Source organism: Coptis chinensis, chromosome 8 (assembly GCF_015680905.1).
Source record: "Coptis chinensis isolate HL-2020 chromosome 8, ASM1568090v1, whole genome shotgun sequence".
Classification (NCBI taxonomy): Eukaryota; Viridiplantae; Streptophyta; class Magnoliopsida; order Ranunculales; family Ranunculaceae; genus Coptis; species Coptis chinensis.
The window spans coordinates 71,093,277-71,117,883 of record NC_141463.1 but is presented as its reverse complement, the minus strand read 5'-3'; the positions used below and the strand labels follow the sequence as shown (position 1 = coordinate 71,117,883).

The window sequence follows — 24,607 nt, the reverse complement described above, 5'->3', positions numbered from 1 at the left end:
CTGTTACGGATGGCTATGGTGCTACTGACACTTCTTTCAGATGCATTGAAAGCTGTAGGCGCAGAGATTGAGCACTCGGCAGCTTTCCCACCTTTGTCTTCTCTGTCTAATCCAAAATCTTTCATCCAAGAAGAACTTGAGAAACTAGATGACAAGCAATCAAGGGTCTTCATCATTGTTCGGTCTTCGTTAGAACTAGCCACCCAGATAATTACAGAAGCAAAAGAAAGCGATCTCATGGGAAGGGATTCAGCCTGGATCACAGCAGACTCGATTACAACCAATTTGACACGGTTAACTCATTAGTTATGTTCTCCATGGCCTGGAAGGCGTTATAGGAATCAGAACCCCTTTCTCGAAAACTAACTCTCCTCCAAACTAACCCGTCATTAAGACTTCTATAAAATTTCAGAATCTTTTTTTCGATCTATGTACCCTCAAGAAGACAACTCTGAACATCAAATATATGCTCTCCATTCATATGATACACTTTCCACTCTCCTCCACTATGATAATTGATTAGAAGAAACAATTATCTTGACTACGGTCACTATTTCACTAAGTCTTTCTTGAGCCTACCAAGAGAAGTATCACCATCATCAGAAATTTCTAGGATTGACTTTGTTGTGACTTTTCTTCCTCAGCACTGCCCAAACCGATGTTACTAAGGTATGTTTACAAGGAAATTACACAACTAACAGCACATGAAGCTAATCTCAACATTTTACTTTCTTCTATATCCAATAATCTCAAAATAAATTGACTGTAATATGTAGAAAACTGGCCTGGTATTCTATCCATCAGAGTTGAGGTTGAAAGAGAATCCTACTGAACCTGTGTTTCTCTGCTATTTTTATGAGATGTAGGTGAGCAAAGGTATGTGCTGTCTTGGAGGTGAAAGTGCAGCATTGAGCAGAGTCAATGAGTACTTTTGGAGTAAGGTAACAAATTGCTCCTTATAACTTTCTTGGCATGGAATTGCATATTGTTTCTGAAATTAAAGATGCATTGTTGAAAAATTGAAAATATATGTACAAAGTGTAAACGTTGCATTACATTTTTAAGAAAATGAGATATACCTTTCAACTTATCTACTGACCAAGTCTCTCCGTTGGATTTATTTTCAGTAAGACCAAACTAAGTATGAATAAAAGAAAAAAGAACAAGAGAAATTCTCTACATCTTCCCTTCAATGTCTCTTCAATGTCTGTAAAGGTTGTCTTCCTTTCCCTTTAAGAAATTATGGAAATCTACAGTTAATTTTTGGCAAGTAGGAAAAATGAAATAATTTATTGTATACTTTTTGTGATGAAACATAGTTTTTAGTGATGAGTGTAGTGTTATTAGGAGAAGTATACATGTTGTGGTAATGTCCTGCAGAAAGCATACATGCATGAATAGTAGATCCCACCCTTTACTTGCAGTGCATGTATTAGTGCACCAAAGAGTTGAGTAACTTAAGTTCCTCTAACTGTGAGTGCCCTTATACATCCAATATTCATTTTCTATCTTTTTTTTGTTCATAGAAATTTCAGCACCAACGTTTTTATATCCAGTATGTGTCTTGGCGCCATAATCTATATCGTCTTAAAATTTGGTAAATGTTTATGAAAAAGATTACATGATTATTAGATTCTATTAAACTCTTCATGTAGGATTTGATTAGGATTTACAAAGAGACAAGAAATGGAATGTTAGGACCTGATTATTCAACAAAATTCTCTCTTTGGCTTGCATCGGGATGTCTTTCTCCACGTCTGGTGTTTGAGGAGGTAAGAGATGTCTTGGCAATACTTGCTTATTACATATTTCATTTCTTAATGATTTTAATCCAGCTTATGAATCCCACAAACTGATGATTCGTATTATTCTCTCATGAAGACGGAGATGATATTTTAACCTCTTAACCTGTGCAAGCGAAGTTACTCTTAGTATATATTACTAACTTATTTGAGAACTTACGACAAGGATTTAAGGCTCAACGTTTACCGTCATTTGTAAAAATTTCTAAACATTGAAGATCTTCAAGGACACCGAGAATGGCTGGTAATTGTTTTTACTTTGCTTTCTAATGCAATGCAAATATTATTCAGATAGTTTGCCTATTTTCTTTTGCGTTCATCTATCCGGTTAACAAATTATAGATTTTTTGTTTTAAAGAAACTAAAGATTTTTCTCACTCTCTTATGGGTAAAATAGCTTTAATACGCAGGATACTTGCATCTGCACAAGGTCAAACCTTATTAGCAGCTCAGTTTGGTAGTCAGTTGCAAGAGTAGTTGCATTGAGTGGTGGAATTCCATGACCATCTCTAAGACCACCGAACCGGGGTGCTAAGGTTTGTCCTTTATCTTCGTTTAACAGAATCTTAGTATTTGAGCTCATATATTGGATTGAAGCATTGCCTGTTCCACCAGAACGTGATGAATTGGTATATCCTTCTTGATTAACCCCTCCTTTGTGTGGAGCATTCTGTGTTCCAATTTGAGGTAACGTGGTAGATCCTTCTGCATTACCCGTTTCAACAGTAGTAGCATAGAGTAGTGGACCTCCTTTACCTGCAGTGAAACCACCACTTTCTAGGATGTGGCCAATAGTACAAACTACAGAACTGTAAGGATCACTCCTAGAGCCTCCGGGTTCAGTACGAACTACAGAACTGTAAGGATGACTCCTGGAGCCTCCGGGCTCATTACGAACTACAGAACTATAAGGATGACTCCTTAAGCCTTTGGGTTCATTTCGGCATGGACTGGTATTTTGAGTACGTAAAGGTCCACCAGCCCCTTGAGAATATGTTGTGGGCGGTCTAGGCGGTCTACTGCGTCCTCTTCTATAATTGTGGTTTCTCTGTGATGTGTTGTTATTAATTGCATCTCCAGTTACAGATTCTTTTGACCTATCCATCCTTAAAAACAAAGAAATAAGCTCTAGAGCCTCTCAAAGACCTCTTTCCGGACACTAGGAGAATCAGCCTCAAGTAGGAAGAACTCTGCAATCGGTGACATTTGAAAGAAAAAGGAGGAAAATAAAAACCATCTAATGGAAACTAGCATAAGGTGTTGCAAAGAAAGAGATTATAGCTCCTTCAGCTTTTTGATTCAAAATATACTCTTTGATTCAAGACTAATTGTCTCAGAGCATTCTTAATAATGGACACATGATGACCTGACCCATCTAAAGCTAAACTTGGATCCAAAGTTTTAGTGGCGAAAAATATGAAAACTAAGAAAGTATGAATTTGCAGGTGTAGAACCTCTCTTCGTCAAGCATGGGTTCTTTACATTTGATTTGTATACGGTTTCTAAAAAGCAAGTGTAGTTCACGGGTAACCTTGTTTGGTTCATTTACTTTATTTTTATTTTCAGCTTTCTCTTCCAACCAATTGTTCATGTAAAAGCTTCAGTTATGATATGTTTATTTTTATTATTTATTTTTGCTTCTTATAGAATTTGTATTGCAGGGGAGCCCACAAGATGCACAACATTCCAAGGGTGTAGGCTTAAGACAATGTACTTATGCATAATGTACTACTTGGACGACTGAGAATCTGTTGTTTGACTACCAGTTTTGCAAGACAGGGGTACTTGATAATGTCAAGAAGGATTGGAAGAGGGTTGCTATCCTCAGCATCATCTTTCTCATCTTCATCATTATTAGTCATTACGACAAAATATTTGCAAGTATGTCTTCCATTACTTTTGTTCCTGTCACAAAATGATTACTTTATCCTTATTTTCAATTCATAAACAAAACCTTTTCTTTTCAATATGTTGTTTATTTTATTCAGTATTTATATATGTTTTTGCAGCTGATATCAAGTTTGTATTGGCAAGAACATCTAGGGGACTATTTCATGCTAGGTGTCTTATAGTCCTGACTCTTGTGTCAACTATTTGTTTGAGAAAAAATCTTAAGAGATGTCTAAAGATGGGTTTCAATTTTGACTTCGTGACTGCAAAAAGACAAGGTTATTGGGTGAGATTTTATTTTTCTTTTTAGAAATTTCAACACCACTTTGTGTAGACACCAAGTATATCAGTCTCACATGCATGCTTTTGTTGTTTTGCCAAATCAAAACTTCGTTTATAAAGTGTTCCCTTTCTCTTCATTTTTTTGCTTTTTCTTTCTTTCTTTCTTTCTTTCTTTAGTTTTCCCCCAGGACCAAGGATTATATATTCAACAAATGGATTTAGTATGTGCAATAAAACTGCATTATATGTGGGCGTCAAAGTTCGGACACAATTTAAAAAAAAAATGCAACTTTCTAGATTACACCCACTTCTCTCCGCGACTTTGACATCTGAGGTTTGACTACTTCACTAGACCTCTTACTTTGGTCTTCCACTCGACTCTCTATTTCCTCTATTGAATATATGATTAATCACTTCAACGCCACACTGCCTACTTTTGTTGTTTAATATATGTTTGTGTTCATTTCTTGGTTTTGTTGATTTCTCAATTTTCAATCATTATTTATTTTTGAGTGTTGGAAATTGACGTGAACAAGTGATCCTATTTGCAAATTGTTGTTTTCCTCATAGACTCATCAATTATTTATTAAGGTTTTGTTCCACACTAATGAAACTAATGAGTCACTTCATGTGATTTGTTGGTTAACGAGTAAATGGTCCATTTGCAGTTAAGTATCCGACCTATAAATTGGACTTATACTGATCAAAGTTTAGTCGTTAGGTTGTTGTTTGCTGTTTGCTAGCCTATTTGATTTTTGTGTGTAGTGAGACCTTGCAAGTGGAAAATGTTTCAAGTGATTTTTGGCTTTAGTTCTTTAAGGTTTAGGATTTATTACCTAATAGTTGTGTACCCTTTTTGCAAAGAGAGAATGATGAGTACCTGATGCTAGCATTATCAAACTGCAAAACACGATCTCCTCACTTCTCTTAGAGGCTTTAGGTATTAGTCGTGATTATCTTTGAACACATTGAATAGATAAAAAGTGGGTCATTGCTTGGTAACTACTATCCTGCACACTCAGAGCCAGATCCTACTTTAATCACTATTCTTTTACAGTTCTACATATTCATCATCAAAGTCAATCGGTGGATGTTCCTCCTAGGCAAGGAGCTCTAATAGTGAAAATTAGGGATCTTGTACAGGTATGATTGTACATAGATTCTTGGAACCTTTACATTCCAAAACTTACCTGTTTGTTGTTTGTCAATTATGTTCTTAATTAAAAATGACAAGTTCAAAAAGTGTGGAGCATAGAGTAGTAGTTGGACACTTTGTTGAAGGTTTTCGATGACATCCTTTTTCTTTCGAATGGCACTTGAATCACAAGTATGGAGCTATATATGGGCAACGGGCCAATAAAGGAATCTCTTTCATAAGATAATCTATCGAAATATAGGGAAAAACAACCCTACCTGATTTTAAGATATGTCCACACCAAATGTGAGAATAGCCAGGAGGATATACAAATCAATTTTTGTTGTTCTAAACATTACACAGATAATGATTTTTGTTTTAAACTTTCTTCATAGTAATAGAATTTGAAAGTGGTTGATCACCCAAAAACTAAAACTTCGAGTACAAGAGTATAACAAGTAGCTAGAATATGAGAAGTTTTGAAGGTTCGTTGATCTGATGGTACACACATTGGTAAATAGATTTTTGATGCTCCCTATAATAATTAGCGAGGGAGGAATGGGTCGTGAGAAACTAATATAGGTCTTTTTGCATGAATGAGATGGAAATTTTTTGAGTGCGATCACATGAAGAGATGATTGTGAACTTAGTATGTGTTGGCTTTCTTTTCTGCAGGTGTTACGCAACATGCAACCCACAGAAAGAGCTTTTGTAAAGGCTTTGTTGTCACCAGAATCAGAACATGCAGTACGTAGAAACAGGGGTGGTTGTGACTTCTATTCCAATTGCCCCTTTTAATTTTTCAAGGTACATAATGGAATTCATATAATATAACGATTCAAGTACGCTCATCAACTCTTATGAGTGACCTGAACCAAACCTCAATTCGTTTAGGTTTGGGGTTAACAAGTACTTAACCTACCATAGTTATGAAAAACAATGACTTAATTAAAGAATTGGTTTGCCAGGTACATGAACAAGAGATGAAAGGGAAAATCATTTTTACATTCTAGGTACCCCGTACTCTGTACATGAAATTACAGCACTAACTGATGGGTTATATGATGTTTTGGCTCTCCATATTGAACATTTACCTTACTAATTAAGAGACAAGTGAATGGATGAAAGTATAAGAAAGTTTGTGCAATCATTGAGCCATGTAGAATATGAGTCTATCTCACTAATACATTGAAATTGAACTATTTTAGGTGGTTCAGCATGAAGGTTGTGATTGGTTATTTGCTTTGATTGGTGGTACTGGAACAAACTACAAGCATTTGTTATGCAACTTAGGTGGTATTCGAAGGTACTTTGAATAATTGTGTATATATCTGTAATCCATATAATTGATACTTGAAATAAGAAAATCATTGTTACAATGTAAATGATGGTAGACTATGTAGTGAGAATCTTTTAGGAGTTTCAAGGCACAAACTAAAACTTCATGTTAATGAGTTGCTTCTTTCATCATCAAGAACTGGTGGTTAGTTGCATTCTCCTTTGGCATCTAAGCATGTGTTCTTGGCCTTTTTCAGACACCACAAGAAGAACACTGCATCGTATACAAAGCTGATGCATTACAGTTTGGTGGTGATGAATAGTGATGGTGAGATGGTAATCGTCAATAAATGTCCATTGATTGATTAGGGTGACAATACTCTGGGAGAATCTCCACCAGTGCTACATGAACTTAATGTGAAGTTAAGAGATATAAGGCGGGAGCAGCTAAAGAGGATTCGTGAAGACATAAATATTCTATGCAGGACATAAATATCCTTACTTCATTATCAACTATAACCTTTTGTTTTGATTTATGTGTTGTGCCGACCGAGATCCTAAAAATCTCAAAGATATGCCGACATTGACTTCTTAATTGTATCAACTCTCAACTAGACTCCGTGAGATCGGAAATTTAAGTCTCACTTTGAGGCTAGGGAGCCAATTCTGCTAAGGTTATTGCGAGAAATTAAATCTTGAGTGAGCTTTTCCATGAAACTATGCTTTTGTTTTTGATGTATATTAGATTTGACTTAGAAAATCTCTGCCTAAATATCCTTGCACTTTCATAGAGTTGTGGCTTAACCGAGTTCAAGTGTGTAAATGTGTGTTTGATTAGGATTAGAGTAAGTGTGTGTTTGATTAATCAGTTTAAAACAAAGAATTTGATCGAGCTCGGATTGAGCAGAGAAACATTCACCGAGAATACTTGGCTCAAATCAACAAGATGATTACATGTATGTACTATCTAATTTGATGTAACACCACAGTGAGTAGTTCTTGATAATCACCGACGATACATTTGAGGACAATGAGAGGCGTAAGAAGTCATAGATAAAATTTGTCAATGCAAGCCAATGATCTTCAATGACTTTTGGTAGCTACTTTGACTAAACCTTGAAGTGGTGAGAATTGGATCCATGGGTCGTAAACATACCGAGAACTTCGCACAAAATTATTTCAGAGTGTTCCACGTGGAAAATTACTACATTTGTTTGCAAGTGCACTTGGTAGGGATGAATGACTAACCAATAATTTTTATTCTTTTACATATATTTTTCACAGGTTCTAACTTCAATTGAAACACTTCTTTAACTTTAACAATTTATTAAATTTCTGCAACAATGAATGTGCAAACTAAGATCCTATATGACTCTAAACTCTCAATGTGTAAGTTTGAAACTTCTCATTTTCTCCTTGTAGACTTTGCCCGACAATTCTATTGAGTGTATACCGCAAATGCCTCACACACATATAACTCAATTTCATGGATATCCCCAATTAACTTAATCGGGCTTTCTCATAGACTCCTAAAAAAACACCCATTCATACGAATCCTAATAAAATAAAATTTTTAAAACCTACTAAACCAAAAACTCGACTTCTTATATCAAACTCACTCTTCTCAAAACTTAGCAAACAAACTTTCTTAAAACTCTCAAACCTAGCAACCGAGTTAGATTTTGAAAGCTATCAGCATTCAGAAAAACAAATTATCAGCCACCTTCCTATTCATGTAAGTTGTTCTTTAAGACATTGTCAAGCTAGGTAATAGGGAATACACTTTGGTAATATATTGAAAGCTACTTTTCAGTCTCTCACACCACTAATTAATTGATGTTATGCCATATAGCAATTTTAATATGCACACATATATATTATAATTGTATTATGAGGCTGTCAGGACACTAAACTACGAATAATGAAATCCTTTTCATTTAAATTTGGTGGTGATTTTATAGATGTACAATACAAAACAAGACAAATTCAAAGCATACCAGGGGGTAAAAACGAAGAGTCAAATCCCAAAAGATGGTATACCCACCCATGGCTCAGCATAATTTTTCTTTTTCTTCTAATGTAATAAATACCCCACCCATGGCTCAGCATAATCTTTATTTTTCTTCTCATGTAATAAATACCACCATCCGAGAGGGGGAACACCAAAGTTATATTCACTAACTTTATCCGGTTAGATGGAATACCAGTGAGTGGCATCGGGGGAAAAACAGAGTAAGAGACAATTGCCTCGGCAGTTCCATGAAACAAATCCCAAAAAGACGGTATACCCACCCATTGCTTTCGATAATCATTCTTTTTATCCGGTTAGATGGAATACAAAGAAAATGAATTTTGCCTACCATCGAAAACAGGACCTTTAATGTTGAAAATAAGCGAGAACCAAACCAAAATTACATAGCCCATTTCAAAGCTCATAGACAAGTGTTTACAATATGTCTTATTTTCAAACCAAGAAAGTTACACCCACCCACTAATTTAACATTTTGACCTACTATTTAAATCTATTGATGTGTCAAAAGTCCTAATCATTGATTTACATAGAGATACATGTCCGTGTGTATTGCAATGCAAACCAACATTATCCAAATAATCACCGCAATAGTATGTCTAAAAGGAAAGTCTCAGTAACACTACTCCATTAAAAAGAACTGTTGAAAAAATTCCAAAAAATATCATGTAACAAAAATTGAAACCTGGATCAAATGCATTGAACTAACCTAAAAAACTTAATTAAAATGGATGCAACTATACTTAACTTAACTCAAAAATAATTAACTAAAAATCGGAAACTTTATATAAATGCATTGGGTTTTTTTTAAATAAACAATGAGGCCAAAACGATTTTATGGACAACTCGATGTTTAGACGACTACACCATCACAAAACTCCAACCAATTAATGGACCATGGGCCAAAGTTTGGGCTTTAAGAAAAGTACATACATATTTAGAAGACTTTGGGCTTTTGGCGTTATTCAGATATTTTTTGGGCTTAATACACTATTCATACATACAAAATACACTCTAACGCTTTGTTCAAACAATGTTACAAAGATATTCAAACAACATTATGCAAAGTTGCATACATGTTTGTAATATTTTAACTATAAATTCCACAAACGTTGATAAATAGTAGCAGATAAATAATAGTTCGGTTAATACAAGTTTTATCGCTCCAATTCTTTGATTCTTCTTCCATCACAACTTAACGATTCAATAAATGCAAGTTTATATATCAATAAAAAGTTCTTAATAAATAATACTTTCAGGACCAAGGACACATTTAAAAAAAAAAAAAAAAATTAAACTCAACCACAATTAAATGAGTTAACAAACTTTATTATAGGCTATGTCTAAAATGCAATATAGCCCTAAGAAATGCACTATGGGCCTAAGCGATAAAATTGGATTGTATGCATCAATTTAGTTCGTATTACAGATTACCAAATGGGCTTATGACTTAAGTACACATTTGTATACAACCCACATTTTAATATAGTTTTAAAGTAATATTTTTTATACATAATAATAAAATGGAAAAAAAATCATATAAAAATGGTACCCGTTCGTTGAACGGGTCCAAAAATCTAGTTCAACACTTATTCAGCTGGTTCTAAAACCTGAACCACTTTTGTTGTTGTTACCTGCTAATTAATTGATTCCTATTATATTTATGCGCCAGGAGATAAATAAAGTAGCGCTAGCTTCAAGAAAAAAAAATGAAGAGCACTTGGAGTTTAAATTTGATTTAAGTGACATAACGTACCCTGAAGGTCCTCTAAGGCCAATAACGTACCCGCAGACGTCTTCTCACTTATTTATGCTCTACTTTTCCTTCATACCCTGGCAGAACTAGGCCCATATGAACAGAGCAACTTGTCTCCAATTCCGTAATATTGGTCAGTCATTGGCTAAACGCCTAAACTGTGTATCTGAATCTCTCATTGTTTGGAGAACCATGGCGGATTGTTTGGGTATTTGGTTGTCATGACAATTGTGTATGGGAGCAGATTCTATTGGGCTTTTGCGAATTTGTTTAGTAAAGACTGAAAAATAATACGCGTGCATCTCAATTTGGGCCTTGGGTCGTGTACACTTTCTTATTTTTTTTCGCTAAATTGTAATGGGTAATTTCCTGATTCAGCCGTGATAATGTCAATGTGTTTCCAATTAGAACCCAAATAGCTACACATCACATTTTATCAGCAACTAATGGAGTAATGTCATCCAACTTTTTGCATAGAGTTGCTAACATTGTCCGAATTGGAAATAAAATGACATTATTATGCCAAATTAAAAAATTATCCAATTATTAATTTCTTCATGGGGAAGTCAATTGACTTGATTCCAAGCCAATAGATCTAATTGATTTTCAAAAATTTGATTTGACGCCTATAAATCACCTACCGCACCCAAGACCTTACAATCCTAGATCACTAGATTGCATAACTCATAACCGTTAGATTAGATATTTCAGAAAATGTAGCATCATTTGTAGCTTTTATTCATAACTGATTGTGCCTTCAAACAAAATGCTAAATATTTTTTGCTTCACACATGATTGTGTATGGGAAATTTCTCGAACAAGACACAATAATGATGTCGATTTGTTTCCAAATAGATCCCTGTCAGCACCACACCATAATTCATTAGCAACTAACTAATCTAATGGGGTTATATCAACAACTTTCTGCACTAAGTTGCTGACAATTCTCGAATTGAGAACAAATTGACTGTTGGAGCTCTTAAGACCCACCTCCACCTTTTCCTCCTTTTTTCCTCTCGTCTCTATAGTTTAGCCAAATGACCTCCTTTTCTCTCTCTCCCACTGTTCTTTTTATACTCCCTAGTCTCCCATCGCAACCGTCCATCTGTCCTCCCATCCCTCGCTCCCCCTTCCTCCACATGTAGGGTTACTGCTGGGTACCCTCATGACGGTGGACTGATATTGTGCACCCCAGTTATCAGCATATCTTGCATCGAGCCCATCTCAATGTCAATCCCCTACTCCTCGGCTTGCCCTCTCATAACCTGCATCAGGTTGCTTCACCCTTCATCTTCAATACCGCTAATCCTACCACTACAGATGCCCCTTCTCGATTCCGCGGACCTATATGGGCCCGGGGTCAAGAATAGTCGTTCCATACTTGCCGCGGCACCCAGCCACCCTTTTTCTGACCCTATATTGATACGCGTGCATTGCAGTGAGTAATCATCATGCGCGTCTTTTCACTGACCCTTCATACTCTGCGCCTCCACGTGCCATCCATCCGCTGGATTGTCTGCCGACTCTTTGGTTTCCTCACCCCAGGAATTTACCTTTCTACCCCTCCCTCTCTTAAAATCCCGCTCGTTCATCTTCTTTTCCTCACTTCATTTCATTTTTCTCCAAACACCCACACCTCTCTCACCAGCAACTCCTCCTCCTCTCCTTCACTTTGCATTGCTTACTCCATCGGTATTTTGCTCCAGTCCAGCTTTGATATACTGGGATTCCGATTCAGGTGTGTTTTCTTGGTCTCTTTTCCCTTTATCTTTGCGATTCGCTTTGTATCTATCTTTCCCCTTGCATAACAACTGTTGGTGTCTTCTTCTTTCTTCAAATCTGTTCATCTTTCCATCTCGATGTCGACAATGGCTTCCGAGAACTCCTCCTCTTCCCGATCTACTGAGGTGGCCTCTCCACCTCCTGTGGCTGCTGCTGCGGCCCCATCCACCTTTGGACGATTCATTTCTCCCTTGCCGCCCCCATCCCACTATCATAGACCTAATTTGGATGCGATTAGGGCTGCGTATGGGATCCCCTCTAATATTATTATAGAGCACGTGCTATCGGTCACCCACTAATACCCGCATCTAGTTCCCCTGCGGCCGGGGTATTTGGTAGTTTCTGTAGGCCAGATTGTTGTCGGACTGCTGCTTCCACTCACCATACTGGATATTGAAGTAGTTACTTACCACTTCAATATCCCTCCATGCCAAGGCATTGGAAATTTCTGGAGGCTGATGTATGTCGCGAACTACTATAATAGATCCGGCAACCCCAAATTGACATACCGCGATATTATCTCTCACTACTTCATAAAGACTAGCACCAAGGACGTCAGTATGGGGTATCAATTCTTTTGTGTCCGTCCTAAAAAGAAATCCTTTGTACTCCGCATCACCACTTCTGATAAACAATGGCACCATTATCCACTATATGTATCTGAGGATTTCTTGCCCGCGGACCTCCCATCCGGGTTGACACTGAACCACCTTGCCTTTCAATCCAGCGGTGAGTCTCACTACAGCCTCCTTTCCACTTGCATTTAACACGCAGTATTAAAATTTTCTTGGATGTCTTTCCTTGCAAGTTAGCGGCCCGATTCAAAATCTCGCCTATACTCAGAAACTATTTGTCCTGTTTTCGACAGACTCTGCGCTCTTGGTTCAGCTCAAGCTAACCATTTGAACCTCCATCCAAACACAAGCACACCTCTGTTAGAGGCCCCGTCCCTCCACAACTTCGCCAGCATCTTTGCCCCTTTTTACCGTCCTGCTCCCCCCAAGGAAAGAAAACCCTGAGCTTCGCCTCCTTCCCAGAAACGCTCTAGACACCATTCCTCCCACCATCGTTCACGCCGCGGCTCCTCTCATTCACACACTACACTCGCATCCAGTGAAGCCCCTTTCCCCAGTGCTCTAGAAAATCCTCCCTCCTACAAGTCCATTTCCACCTGGGAAGACCAGTATACCCCTCCCATCTCTCCCTATACAGATATGAATGTTTCCAATATGAAGCTGTTTGACAGCAATGAAGACGATGATGAAGTAATGGAGATCTCTCCCACCGCGGTGAGCAATCCAACCGATGGGCTGCCCAGTAAGCAACCGAGGACCAATGTGTCCGAGGAACCCGCTCCCATCGTCCAGGCCGTTGCCTCTGAGGTCCCAACTAAACCTGCCCATCGACCAGGCAAGGAAGCGGCCTTCCCCGCTGACAAAGATGTTGCCCCTGCCGTGTTTGCCCCCACTTTAAAGGTGCACAACCGTCAAGTAAATGTTGCTAACTCGGCTCTCGACAACCCCGCCATGGCCTCCTCTCTCTTCTACGGCTCCCACTTGCCGAAGGATATGGCATATGCGGAAGGCGACACCTTTGATCTACACCATACATCATTGTACACTAACTGGGAGAAGGTACCCTTGCTTACCCCTGCCCTTGTTCCCCTTTCTCTCATTCTTGATCTGTTGTCCTTCTTTCTCTCAGGTGAGCCTTGACATCTCTTACATGATATGCGGTCTCTTCAGTGCTCGAGCCAAGGTGGATTCTCTGGAGAAAGAGTATGGCGACCCTGATGGTCTGAGAGCCACCTGTGCCAGACTTCAACAGGAGTTAGAAACTTCGGATCTAGCCAAAACCCAAGCCCAGGACGAACTAAAGACTGTGGAAGTCAACCATCAGTCATACATGGACAAGGTCAATGAATGCTTAAGTCACCAACGCAACACTCTACTCCAACAACACCAGACTGCCTTGGACTCTCTCGCTCTACAGCATTAGACCAATACTGCGGCCATTTTAGAACAACACACAACGGACATGGTCACAAGCATGTGGCAGGAAGCTTCAGGAAGAACAGGAGCAGCTTATCAAGGAAGGCCGCCTCCTGCCCGAAAAGTCGTCCACCCCTGCTGCGGTGGTTGGAGAAGAGAACCCTGAAGATGTTGCCAATACCGAGGTATCCCCTGGAGCTGAGGAACACCCTGAAGCCGTTACCGAAGCCGTCATCCCTGACACCATGATTACTTCCACAGATCTGACCTCTGCAGATCCCCCCTCAAACACACTATGAAACATTAGCCATGATTTTTGTTTGAAGGAACTTTGTTTCTTGTTAAGTCTATGACATTCTCTACATTTGCCTGTTTTGTATTTGATACTATGGATATTTTTCTTTCTTTTCTCATGTTTTTGTCGCATCTTTCGTGGCTCCTATTCTCATGTAACCAAATATTAATCTTTAATAGAATCTGTATGCTCTTTCTCTCTACACACTAGTTTGAGATAATTTCCTTTGCATTTTGTTTTTGCTTCCCCGTTGTCTCTTCCCTCTAAGGCAGCGTACTAAGGCAATTCTTTTGGCTCGCATCTATGTTTGATTTGGACCCTCTGTCCATGAAGGGCTCTTCCCCCCGCTATCTCTAAGGCCGCTGAGCCCGCTGTGGAGCAACACTTTACCCCTAAGTTTGATTCGGACCCTCTGTCCGCGAAGGGCTCTTCCCCCCGCTATCTCTAAGGCCACTGAGCCTGTTGGGGCAACACTTTGCCCCTAAGTTTGATTCGAACCCTCGTCCATGAAGGGGCTCTCAGTATCTCTCGAGGCCGTTGAGCCTGTTGGGGCAACACGTTGCCCTTAAGTTTGATTCGAACCCTCTGTCTGCAAAGGGCTCTTTCCCCCTGCTATCTCTGAGGCCGCTGAGCTTGCTAGGGCAACACTTTGTCCCTAAGTTTGATTCGCCTTGTTAACTTCCCAAAAATGCCATTGTATTATATATGTGCAAATAGCCCTAGTCCTTTGCTCCGGACCAGTGTTACATTTAAACATAAAACTTTTTCAACATTCTTACATTCCAAGGCCTCTCTATCAGCTTCCTTTCCATGTTTCGCAGTTTGTATGTGCCCGCCCCTCCAACATCCACCACCATGTAATGCCCTTCCTAATTTGGTCCTAGCTTGCCTTCACTTACTTTCTTGGTGCTTGGAGTCACTCTGTGGAGTACGAGGTCCCCTACTTGGAATTGTCGTGGCTTCAACCTTTTGTTGTACTGTCTTTGTAAGTGCCGGTGATACTCCTCTAACCTGACCCGCGTCGCGTCCCTCCTTTCCTCAGCCAAGTTCAAATCCTTGGACAGTATGCCCCAGTTCAATCCCCTCTCCACAGCCTTAGTGCCACCATCTCCGATGGGATCACCGCCTCAATGTCGTAAGCCAACGAGAATGGAGTCTCTCTCGTTGAAGTTCGCGGTGTGGTCTGATAAGCCCAGAGCACATGGCTCAATTCATCGGCCCAGGCCCCTTTTCTATCTTCCAACTTCTGTTTCAGATTGTTCATTATGGTCTTGTTAGATGACTCGGCATGTCCATTTCCCTCAAGGTTGTAAGGGGCTAAGAATCCCTGCTTCACATTATAAGCCTGTAAGAACCCCTGTACTTTTGACCCCATAAACTGTGTCCCATTGTCTGCTATGTTGGAGTATGGCAATCCAAACCTGCATATGATGTTTTCCCATAAAAATTTGATCACTTGCTCTTCCTTGACCTGCTGCAAGGCTACTACCTCTATCCATTTGGTAAAATAATCTGTAGCAGCCAGCATGAATCTTCTCTTTCCGCTGGCCATAGGCAATGGTCCCATAATGTCCATGGCCCACATAGCAAAGGGCCACGGACTTGACACATTGTGCAGCGGCTCCGCTGGCGCAAATATTAACTGAGAAAACCTCTGACACTTTCCACACTTCTTCGCAAATTCCACTGCGACCCTCTTCATGTGAGGCCAGAAATATCCTTATACGGCCCGATTATGTGCCCGTAATCCTTCCCTTCGCGAGTGACTCCCCACGCCTCCCGCGATGCAATTCCGCCAGTACCTCCTATGCCAGGTCCGCTCCTAAGCACCTCAACAGCGGTCCATCAAAATTCTTTCGGTACATCTCCCCCTCTATCATCGTGTTCCTCCGCGAAGCCTGCTCCAATCTCCTCCTTTCTTTCTTGTCAACCACTTCTCCTCCGGATAGAAAATGCTTGATTGGATTCATCCATCCCTCCGCCCCTTCCGCGGTCTGGCAGATATCCTCCCCCTTCTCTATACTCGATTTCTCCAGCCTCCTTACCTTTATGGTTCTCTCTTCTAACCCCGGTATTGCGGCCGCCACGAAAGCCAAGGCGTCAGCGTGTCTATTCTCCCCGCGAACCAAATGAATGAATCTAATTTTTTCAAACTTTGCCGCTCTATTATGTACAAATTCCAAATACCTTAACATTCGCGCACATCTAGCAACAAACCCTCCATTTACCTGGCATACCACCAAATTTGAATCTGAATATACCATCAGTTCCCGCACCCCCAAATCCGCTGCCATCTCTAACCCTGCTATCACCGCCTTGTATTCTATTTCATTATTGGTTGCCGCGAATCCCAATTTCATTGACAACTTAATCCTGTCGTTATTGGGAGTGACCACCACTACGCCTATGCCACTGCACGTATCCGTGGCCGAACCGTTCGCGAATACTCTCCATCCATTCCGCCTGTCCCATGGATCTAGCAAGTTTGGCTCCCCCTCACACTCAAGTTCCATGACCATCTCCTCTCCCCACGTAGGATCCTCCGCTGGGAACTCTACAAAAAACTCAGCCACTACCTGTGCTTTCTCCGTAGTCCTTATTTTATATTGAACTTCATAAGAACTCAGCATCACCACCCCTTTTAGCATTCTTCCGGACTTCTCTGTTTTCAGTGCCTATTTGAGGGGCAAATTTGTCACCACCACTACTGTATGCGCGTCAAAGTAGGGTTTCAACTTCAATGCTGAAAATACCAATGTCAACGCGTACTTTTCCACTCTACTATATCGGGTCTCCGCATCCAACAAGGTTTTACTCTGGAAATATACCGGTTTTTCAACTTTATCTACCACTCAAACCAGGACTGAGCTTACCGCGTACTCTATAACCCCCAAGTATAAGTACAACTTCTCTCTCGATTCCGGCCGCGACAGTAAAGGTGCCTTGCCCAGATATCCCTTCAGCTCTTGAAACGCTTCCTCACATTCTGCGATCTAGACGAAGTTTAGCGTACTCCTTAATAGTCGATACAGCGGTCTACACTTATCTGACGACTTAGAAATGAACCGGTTCAATGCCGCGACTCATCCAGCTAGCCGTTCTTTGACATTCTGCGGTGATGTCATCTCTACCAGCGCTCGTATCTATTCAGGATTGGCTTCTATTCCTCGATGGTTCACTATGTATCCCAGAAACTTCTCTATGGTTACTCCGAATGCGCACTTCTCTGGATTGAGCTTTAAATTGTGTGTTCGCAATATGTTAAATGTCTCCCTAAAGCCTTCCAAGTGCTCTTCCTCCGACATACTCTTTTCCACCATGTCATCTATATATATTTCGATTTCCTTCCGGATCTTGCTCTCGAACATTTTCTCTCCCAATCTCTGAAAAGTGGCCCCGGCTTCAATCCAAACGACATCCTGGTAAAATAATATGTACCCCCTTCCACTATGAATGTCGTCTTCTCCTGATCCGGTCCATACATCGCGACCTAGTTATACCCCATTGACGCATCTATGAATGAGAATATTTTAAACCCCGCCGTTCGATCCACTAGCTCGTCCACTTGCAGCATGGGATAGCAGTCTTTGGGGCACTCTGAGTTGACATTTGTGAAATCGACACACATACGCACCTTGCCATTCTTTTTTGGTACCGCGACTATGTTAGACAACCAATCCGTGAACTCCACTTCCCGTATTATTCCTGCTTCTTTCAGCCTTGCTACCTCCTCGCGGATCCCCTCTGCGTACTTCGGTCTCATCCCTCGCAATCTTTATCTTCCTGGCTTCGCATCTTCCCTCATATGCAAACGATGACATGCAAAATCTGGATCCAATCCTGTGACATCCTCTATGGTCCAAGCAAAGACTTCCTTGTTGTCAGAAAGGAATTGTACCAATTTGTTTTTCCACTCCTCAGGTAAACTAGTCCCTACTGAAGTAAACTTCTCTTCTTCCCCTACCCCCAAATTCACTATCTCGATCTCATCAAAAGTTTTCGGCGCTGTCGTTGCCTCCGCCTCCGCCTCCACCTTCGCAGAGGCACACTGTAATTGTTATGCCTGCCTCTTCCTAGGGTTTGATGTCTCTCCCTCATCCCCTTGGATCAATCTCTTCACTGTCCCTCGATGACTATTCCTTGCCATCACTTGATCACTACGAACCTCGTATATCCCCGTCGATGTGGGAAATCGGATCACCTGGTAATAAGTGGATGATACTGCTTTCATCTCATGGATCCACTGCCTCCCTAAGATGGCATTGTACTGTGAATTGGCGTCCACCACTTTGAATCACGAGAACACCGTCACTGGTCCCGTTGTCACTGGGAGTAAGAGTTCTCCCAAAGGCTCAGTCATGCTTCCATTGAATCTGTACAAATTGGTATGCGATGGTTTCAACTGCTTTTTGTCGATCTTCATCTCCTCCATTGTCCCCCTGAACAGCAAATCCACACCGCTGCCATAATCCACTAGCACCCTTTTCACCATGTAGTTACCCATTGCCACTGTGATCACCAATGCGTCCCCATGCGGGGAGTTTACTGCTTTTAGGTCCGCTTCAGTAAACACTATGCTCCCCCTTTCTGCCGCAGACCATGGGGCTGGCCGCAAATGTCCAGATGTTTCATGAACTTGATGGATGCTCGCCGTTCGTCTTATCCTATCGCGATGGGCGTTGTGACTTAATATCTCCCCGCTGAAAATAACATTGATCATCCCCAGTATCCTTCCCTGATCAGGTACCTGCTCCTCTTTCCCTTTCCCTATAGTAAACTCCTTCAGCAACCCCTTCCCTATCATCCTCTGCACTAACCACTTAAGCGTGTAGCATTCATTCATCTCATAGTTCTGTATCTGATGGTAAGCACAATAAGGCTTACCTGGTATCTCCTCTAGTTTGTTCCCGGGCCCTTCAAAGCCCTGCATCCTCTGAATCAATGCCAGTATTTCACTCAACGGCCGGTTCAGCGGTGTCTGTTCCGTTTCCCAATAAGGTTTCCTCTCCCTATACTCTTTCCTGACTTCGCTTCTCCCCCTCTCAGGACGCGAAGGGTATCCCCGATATCCATTGCCTCCTCTATCTGTTGCTTCATATCTTCCGCGATCCTCCCCTTTTTCCAATGACAACACGGCCTTCCCCGGCCTCTTCACTTCTTTCTGTATAGTATCCTCATATCTTATATATTTCTCCACCCTGGGGTACAAATCTTGTAACGTCGCGATCTCGTTTTTCGCCACGGACTCGTGTACTCTAGTCCCCGGGCACAACCATCTTTCGAACGCAATCACTGTGGTTCTCTCATCCAAAATTTCCACCTTCAATGTCTCTGCTATGAACCTACATAAGAAGTCTCTCACCGATTCCGGGATCTCTATCTCACATTGAATAGAGCCGCGATAGCAACTACCCGCTTCTTCTGGTGTATGAAGTGGTCCACGAACGCTCGCTCTAACTCTTGGAAATTGTTTATGCTCTTTGATGGCAACCGGTAATACCAGTCGGAAGCTCCCCCCTTTAAGCTTGCGGGGAACATTATACACCACAGTCCATCATATCTAGGTTCTTGCCACAGCGGCATTTGTTGTCGGAAGTGATGGATCTAATCTGCAGGATCTCCCTTCTCGTCATACCTCTCAAATCTGGGCTAGTTGAACCACTTTGGGACCTCAGACTTCCAAATTGCGTCAGCCAGCGGGTTGTGGTTCAACCCCGCCACCACCTGGTTCGCCGCTCCACTTCTATCTTTAGCTTGCCCCAGATTCGCTCTCAGGTCATTGGCTATCATTTCCCTCACTTACTCCCTGGTGAGCCCCGGTAACATATTGTCCGCCAAGTTGGGTCTCCCCTCCTCCTCTTTTTCCGACTCAGATGTCTCTCCCTCTGACTCTTCTATGGTTTCTTTCTCCCTCCATAGCCCTTCGTTTTCTTCTCTCAACCTCGCTATTTTCTCGTGTAACAATCGTGTTTCCTTCGACCCGGACGCGGTGGTCTCCTCTCCGTCTTGCTCTCCCCCCTCATTCCTCACTGATTCCACCTCCTCCTCTGCCACCGCCACCTTTCTTGGCCTTCCTACACCTCTCTTCACTCTTGTGCCCATTTCTCAAGTTGTTTAGATCTCGATCCTCACAGATGGCGCCAAATGTTGAAGCTCTTAAGACCCACCTCTACCTTTTCCTCCATTTTTCCTCTTGTCTCTCTAGTTTAGCCAAATGACCTCCTTTTCTCTCTCTCCCACTGTTCTTTTTATACTCCCTAGTCTCCCATCACAGCCATCCACCTGTCCTTCCATCCCTCGCTCCCCCTTCCTCCACGTGTAGGGTTACTGCCGAATACCCTCATGACCGTGGACTGATACTGTGCACCCCAGTTATCAGCATATCTTGCATCGAGCCCATCTCAATGCCGATTCCCTATTCTTCGGCTCGCGTTTTCATAACCTGCATCAGATCGCTTCACCCTTCATCTTCAATACCGCTAATCCTACCACTACGTTGAAATTATCATGCATTGTTCGAGAAATTTCCCATTGTGTATTGTACGTATCTATGAGTTTGTGTCACTTAATTTCCTTATCCTTATTATTCCTCGTGTCGCCTTCATTTCATTGTTCTGTATATGATTGCATATTGAGAGGAATCCCATATTGAGATGACATCAAACTTTTCATGATTGAAATTGTATAATCGATCAATATATTAGTTCGTTCAATACCAGCGACGTGATTCAAAATGTTGTGATGTGACCATATAACATTCTCAACTAAGCCTTTAATTATACACTTGATGATCAGACTTAATAGATAAAAGAAATCTCAAATGTCCACGACATGGGAGTCCTTCACTTTGTCAATAAGGGCATCAAGCTTACCCATAATTCCGATCAATTAAGAAAAGATTGTCGCATGAAACACCTCTTGACTAGGTGAAGGGAATCCATGTTTTAGGAAATGTAGAAAAACATATAGAATCATAGGAGATATGGAAATGTTTGATGTCTTTTTACTTTATGAGAGGTGGATTGAATATTTGCATGTACACATTGACGGCGACTGCATAGTATAATAATTCTATCATTTGAGTTTGTGTGTTTTTTGTTGTTAGTGTTCAAGTGGGGTGGGGACAAGGAGATTTTAGAAATGAAAACATAGATACTTTCTCAAGGGCTTCTCTAGAGATGAAAAGCTTGTTGTTGTGGACCAAAATGAGTTTTTGCAGTTCGGCTGTTCTGCGCACATTGTATATTTCACCCTTGATTTTGTACTCCAGGTAGTTTGTTAACTTGCTACTTAACAATTTACCTTCTCGATCTACACATTCTTCGGAGCTCTGATTATAGTCCTGTAGCTGAAGGGAGGGAAATGTGGTGTCTGGAGACTCTATGCAGTTTGACAGTTAATTAACATCGCGTAGCATATGAACTGCACCCATAGAATCCTATGTTGGTCACCACATACAGCCCGTGGGCTTGGTTTGTTGTGAAAAGTGGGACCCAAAGAAGGAAGAATCAAGAGTGGATAATTATCCGACCAATCTTAGCAATGTGGATACAAATCTTCCCCACAGAAACGTGGGAAGCCACACCAATGACGGTGCGTTTATGGAACAAGAAGTTAGCAAGAAAGAGGTATTTGCAAATATTATAACTTATTCTAATCAACTACCAGACCAATCTGCAGTTCTGCACGATATATAATTAATAAGACCAACATAGAATTACTGATGCTAAAAAATAGGTTTAATCAGATTTTGTTTGGATGACTCAGTTGCTTATAGTTGTGCCACTTGGCATACCTTGTGACCGCTACCAACACCTTGAAATTGATCCTACCCGATCAACCTGTATCAAACACTCTTATTAGTAACATATGTTGCACGGACGCAGACACTGACGTGGACGGCAAAAGACGCATAAATTAATTAATATATTTATAATTTAATTTTATATAAATTGAATATTAAAAACTAAATTAAATGTATCAATATTCATAAATTCAAAACCATTCAAGATAAATAGCCACAAAATTAAGTTTAATATTTCCTAATCAACTTTTAAAACAAAATAAAAACCGGAAAAATTAAGTTTTTAGTATGATTTTGATTTATTTTATATTTCTTTGAGTCAAAATCCACATCCTAACTGCGTCTTGACCTGGGTCCGGTTTAGTTGACAGCGAATTGACTCTGTTGACCGCATTGGACGCGCGTCCATATCTGCGTCCGATGTGGATACATCCCTTTGGTAGGTGCGTCCGTGCTTTAGAGTTAGTAACTAATTAAACAGAGAGATCATTCTGGTGAACTGTGGCATGTACAAACGCAACAACTCTATAGATAAACAGAGGAAGGTAATCATCGGATTTAAAAAATAAATAAATAAAAATGTGGATTTATTTTTTCTTATGATTTTTCCTAAAATCCTATAATACAATAGTATAAAACTATTATTTTTCCAACCAAGATGAATTAATCACTGCCTATAATACAATTCTAAATTTGGGCATACAACTCAAAATGTATTGAGAATGAGTGGGACGTCTTAGAAACTTAGAAACGTTTACTACACTGCCACGGCTTTAAATGTTCCATGTTAAAGTGTGGAACTATTCTAAACATCTCAAGAAGAGGTTGCTTATTATACCGAAAGAGCAAGTCCAATGGGGGCTATATGGGTTGCTAAAGACAAATATAGCACCCAAAAAAATGTCATTCCAATGGGGCATACAGCTAAAAGGGTTTTAAATTTGGAAGAAGTCAAAAACCCAACCAAAGTTAAGACCTTCGCTAGCAGTTGCTATAATAAGTTCGGGAGACGGACGACATAGTTTCTGTCGTCCGTGTGTTAAATTTCGACGGATGGCAGAAACTGTGTCGTCCGTCCAAAAAAAATTCAACCTAAGTTACAAAATAATGGATGGACGGCAGAAACTATGCCGTCCGTATCATTTAGCACTTTAAAACAGAAAACGCGATTGGATTGGTTTTTTTATTTTGGAGTGCCAAATTTGGTTGGGCAAGCTAAAAGCCCTATGTGGCACCTTTTAGCAGCTCTCCATTGGACTTGCTCTAATGTACTTTTTTTAGGCCTAGCTACGTGCAACTTTACCTCACATAATATATATATTGTTCAATGCTCTTGCATAATTCGACTTGGAAAATGACAAGAAAACAAAAATAAAAATTCAATCTAACAAAACAATAATTTTGATTTTTATAGGCATATAAAATAATAATTTCATCCTCTCTATTACTTGTGTCTTTTTATCTTTCTTCCTTTATGTGGCTTCTGTGAGTGAATAAGTAAGTTCATGTGTTCTGCTGAACACTCGTAAAGAACATAATTTGTGGAGTCACATTTTGGTAAGGGTGGAATTTGAACCAAGTAGTTCAGGCTCGGCTCGAACTCGTTCATTTAATAAATAAGTTAAGTTTGAGCCTATATTATAGCTCGTATAACAAACGAGCTTGATGAAGCTCGGCTCGGGCTCTCGCTCGTTCATATATTATATGAGTCAAGCTTGAACTTTTTTTAAAACTCACTTAATAAATGAGCCAAACTTGAGAATAGTGAAGCTCAGCTTTATTAGCTTGAATTCCACCCTTACATTTTGGGCAGATAGGACCACCGGATTGTGGACGTAGTATCCTATGAAGAGTGCGCCACTAAATTTTTGACACAATAATAATAAGTATTTAATAAATATAATGTGTCAATGGAAAGTGGAACTAGATTCATGCTTTGGTTGTTACCAGCTTGTGAATAACTCTGAAATTCAAGGCACTGCTTAAAGCCTTAAACTACTCACCCTGTTCACTCCTATAATCGACAACATCTATTTGTTTATAAAGTAAAATGTGCACTACAATAATTAAAGCTTAGACAGTTTTGATGCAAATTATGAGACAAAAAGGAACATAAGGTTTTTTTTTTTCATGCCTTTGAGAGAAACCAATAAAATACTAAATTTTTTAATCAATCTAAAAAAACACCAACCAACTTCAGAAAAAATATAAAATATTCGACATCAAATGATGCGGTTTTAGATAAACCATGCCTTATAGCCCACGCGGCTTTCTCAAAACTGCGTCACTGAAGCCCATCTTAAAAGTCCAAGCGGTTTTCCAAAAACCGCGCGATGTTTCGCACATCAACTTTCTTCTTTTTTCTCTTTCCAAATCTCTGGCACGGTTTACGCAAAACCGCGTGATTGAAACCCACACTCTAGCCCAAGCCCATGCAGTGTTCAAAAAACCGCACGGTAAACCGCGAGAGAAATTTGATATAATATTAAAGCTAGAACCAAATTTTGGGCGATTTGGTGTTTGGTTTTATATTTTTTTAGTGTTTTCATCAACATGTGTGGAA

General features: G+C 40.3%; 2 protein-coding genes and 3 long non-coding RNA genes across 5 annotated transcripts; 3 read left to right on the top strand and 2 right to left on the bottom strand.

Moving 5' to 3' along the window:
• Positions 1–424: 424 nt before the first annotated feature.
• Positions 425–1,948, top strand: LOC147482771 (uncharacterized). The gene is made up of 3 exons (XR_015203503.1): positions 425–669; positions 867–941; positions 1,656–1,948. It is a non-coding gene; the product is annotated as an uncharacterized LOC147482771 (long non-coding RNA).
• A 1,589-nt stretch (positions 1,949–3,537) lies between these two features.
• Positions 3,538–5,085, top strand: LOC147482770 (uncharacterized). Its single transcript, XR_015205756.1, has 3 exons — positions 3,538–3,683; positions 3,812–3,978; positions 5,032–5,085. It is a non-coding gene; the product is annotated as an uncharacterized LOC147482770 (long non-coding RNA).
• Positions 5,086–5,795: 710 nt separating this feature from the next.
• Positions 5,796–6,914, top strand: LOC147482769 (uncharacterized). The gene is made up of 3 exons (XR_015203737.1): positions 5,796–5,916; positions 6,318–6,415; positions 6,645–6,914. It is a non-coding gene; the product is annotated as an uncharacterized LOC147482769 (long non-coding RNA).
• A 9,131-nt stretch (positions 6,915–16,045) lies between these two features.
• Positions 16,046–16,888, bottom strand: LOC147482768 (uncharacterized). Its single transcript, XM_086579417.1, has one exon. The coding sequence runs from the start codon at positions 16,886–16,888 to the stop codon at positions 16,046–16,048; it is 843 nt and encodes a 280-aa protein (XP_086435543.1).
• A 1,646-nt stretch (positions 16,889–18,534) lies between these two features.
• On the bottom strand, positions 18,535–20,030 carry LOC147482767 (uncharacterized). The gene is made up of 2 exons (XM_086579415.1): positions 19,911–20,030; positions 18,535–19,764 (listed from the first exon to the last, which is right to left on the bottom strand). Exons 1-2 carry the CDS (start codon positions 20,028–20,030, stop codon positions 18,535–18,537), a joined length of 1,350 nt encoding a protein of 449 aa, XP_086435541.1.
• Positions 20,031–24,607: the final 4,577 nt, after the last annotated feature.

Excerpts from the sequence above, each read along its gene's own strand:
- LOC147482768 (XM_086579417.1), bottom strand. The coding sequence starts at position 16,888 with ATGCTAAAAGGGGTGGTGATGCTGAGTTCTTATGAAGTTCAATATAAA.
- LOC147482767 (XM_086579415.1), bottom strand. The coding sequence starts at position 20,030 with ATGATAGCCAATGACCTGAGAGCGAATCTGGGGCAAGCTAAAGATAGA. Across the intron at positions 19,765-19,910 it reads ACGCAATTTGGAAGTCTGAG|CTTAAAGGGGGGAGCTTCCG; the intron begins GTCCCAAAGTGG and ends GTTCCCCGCAAG.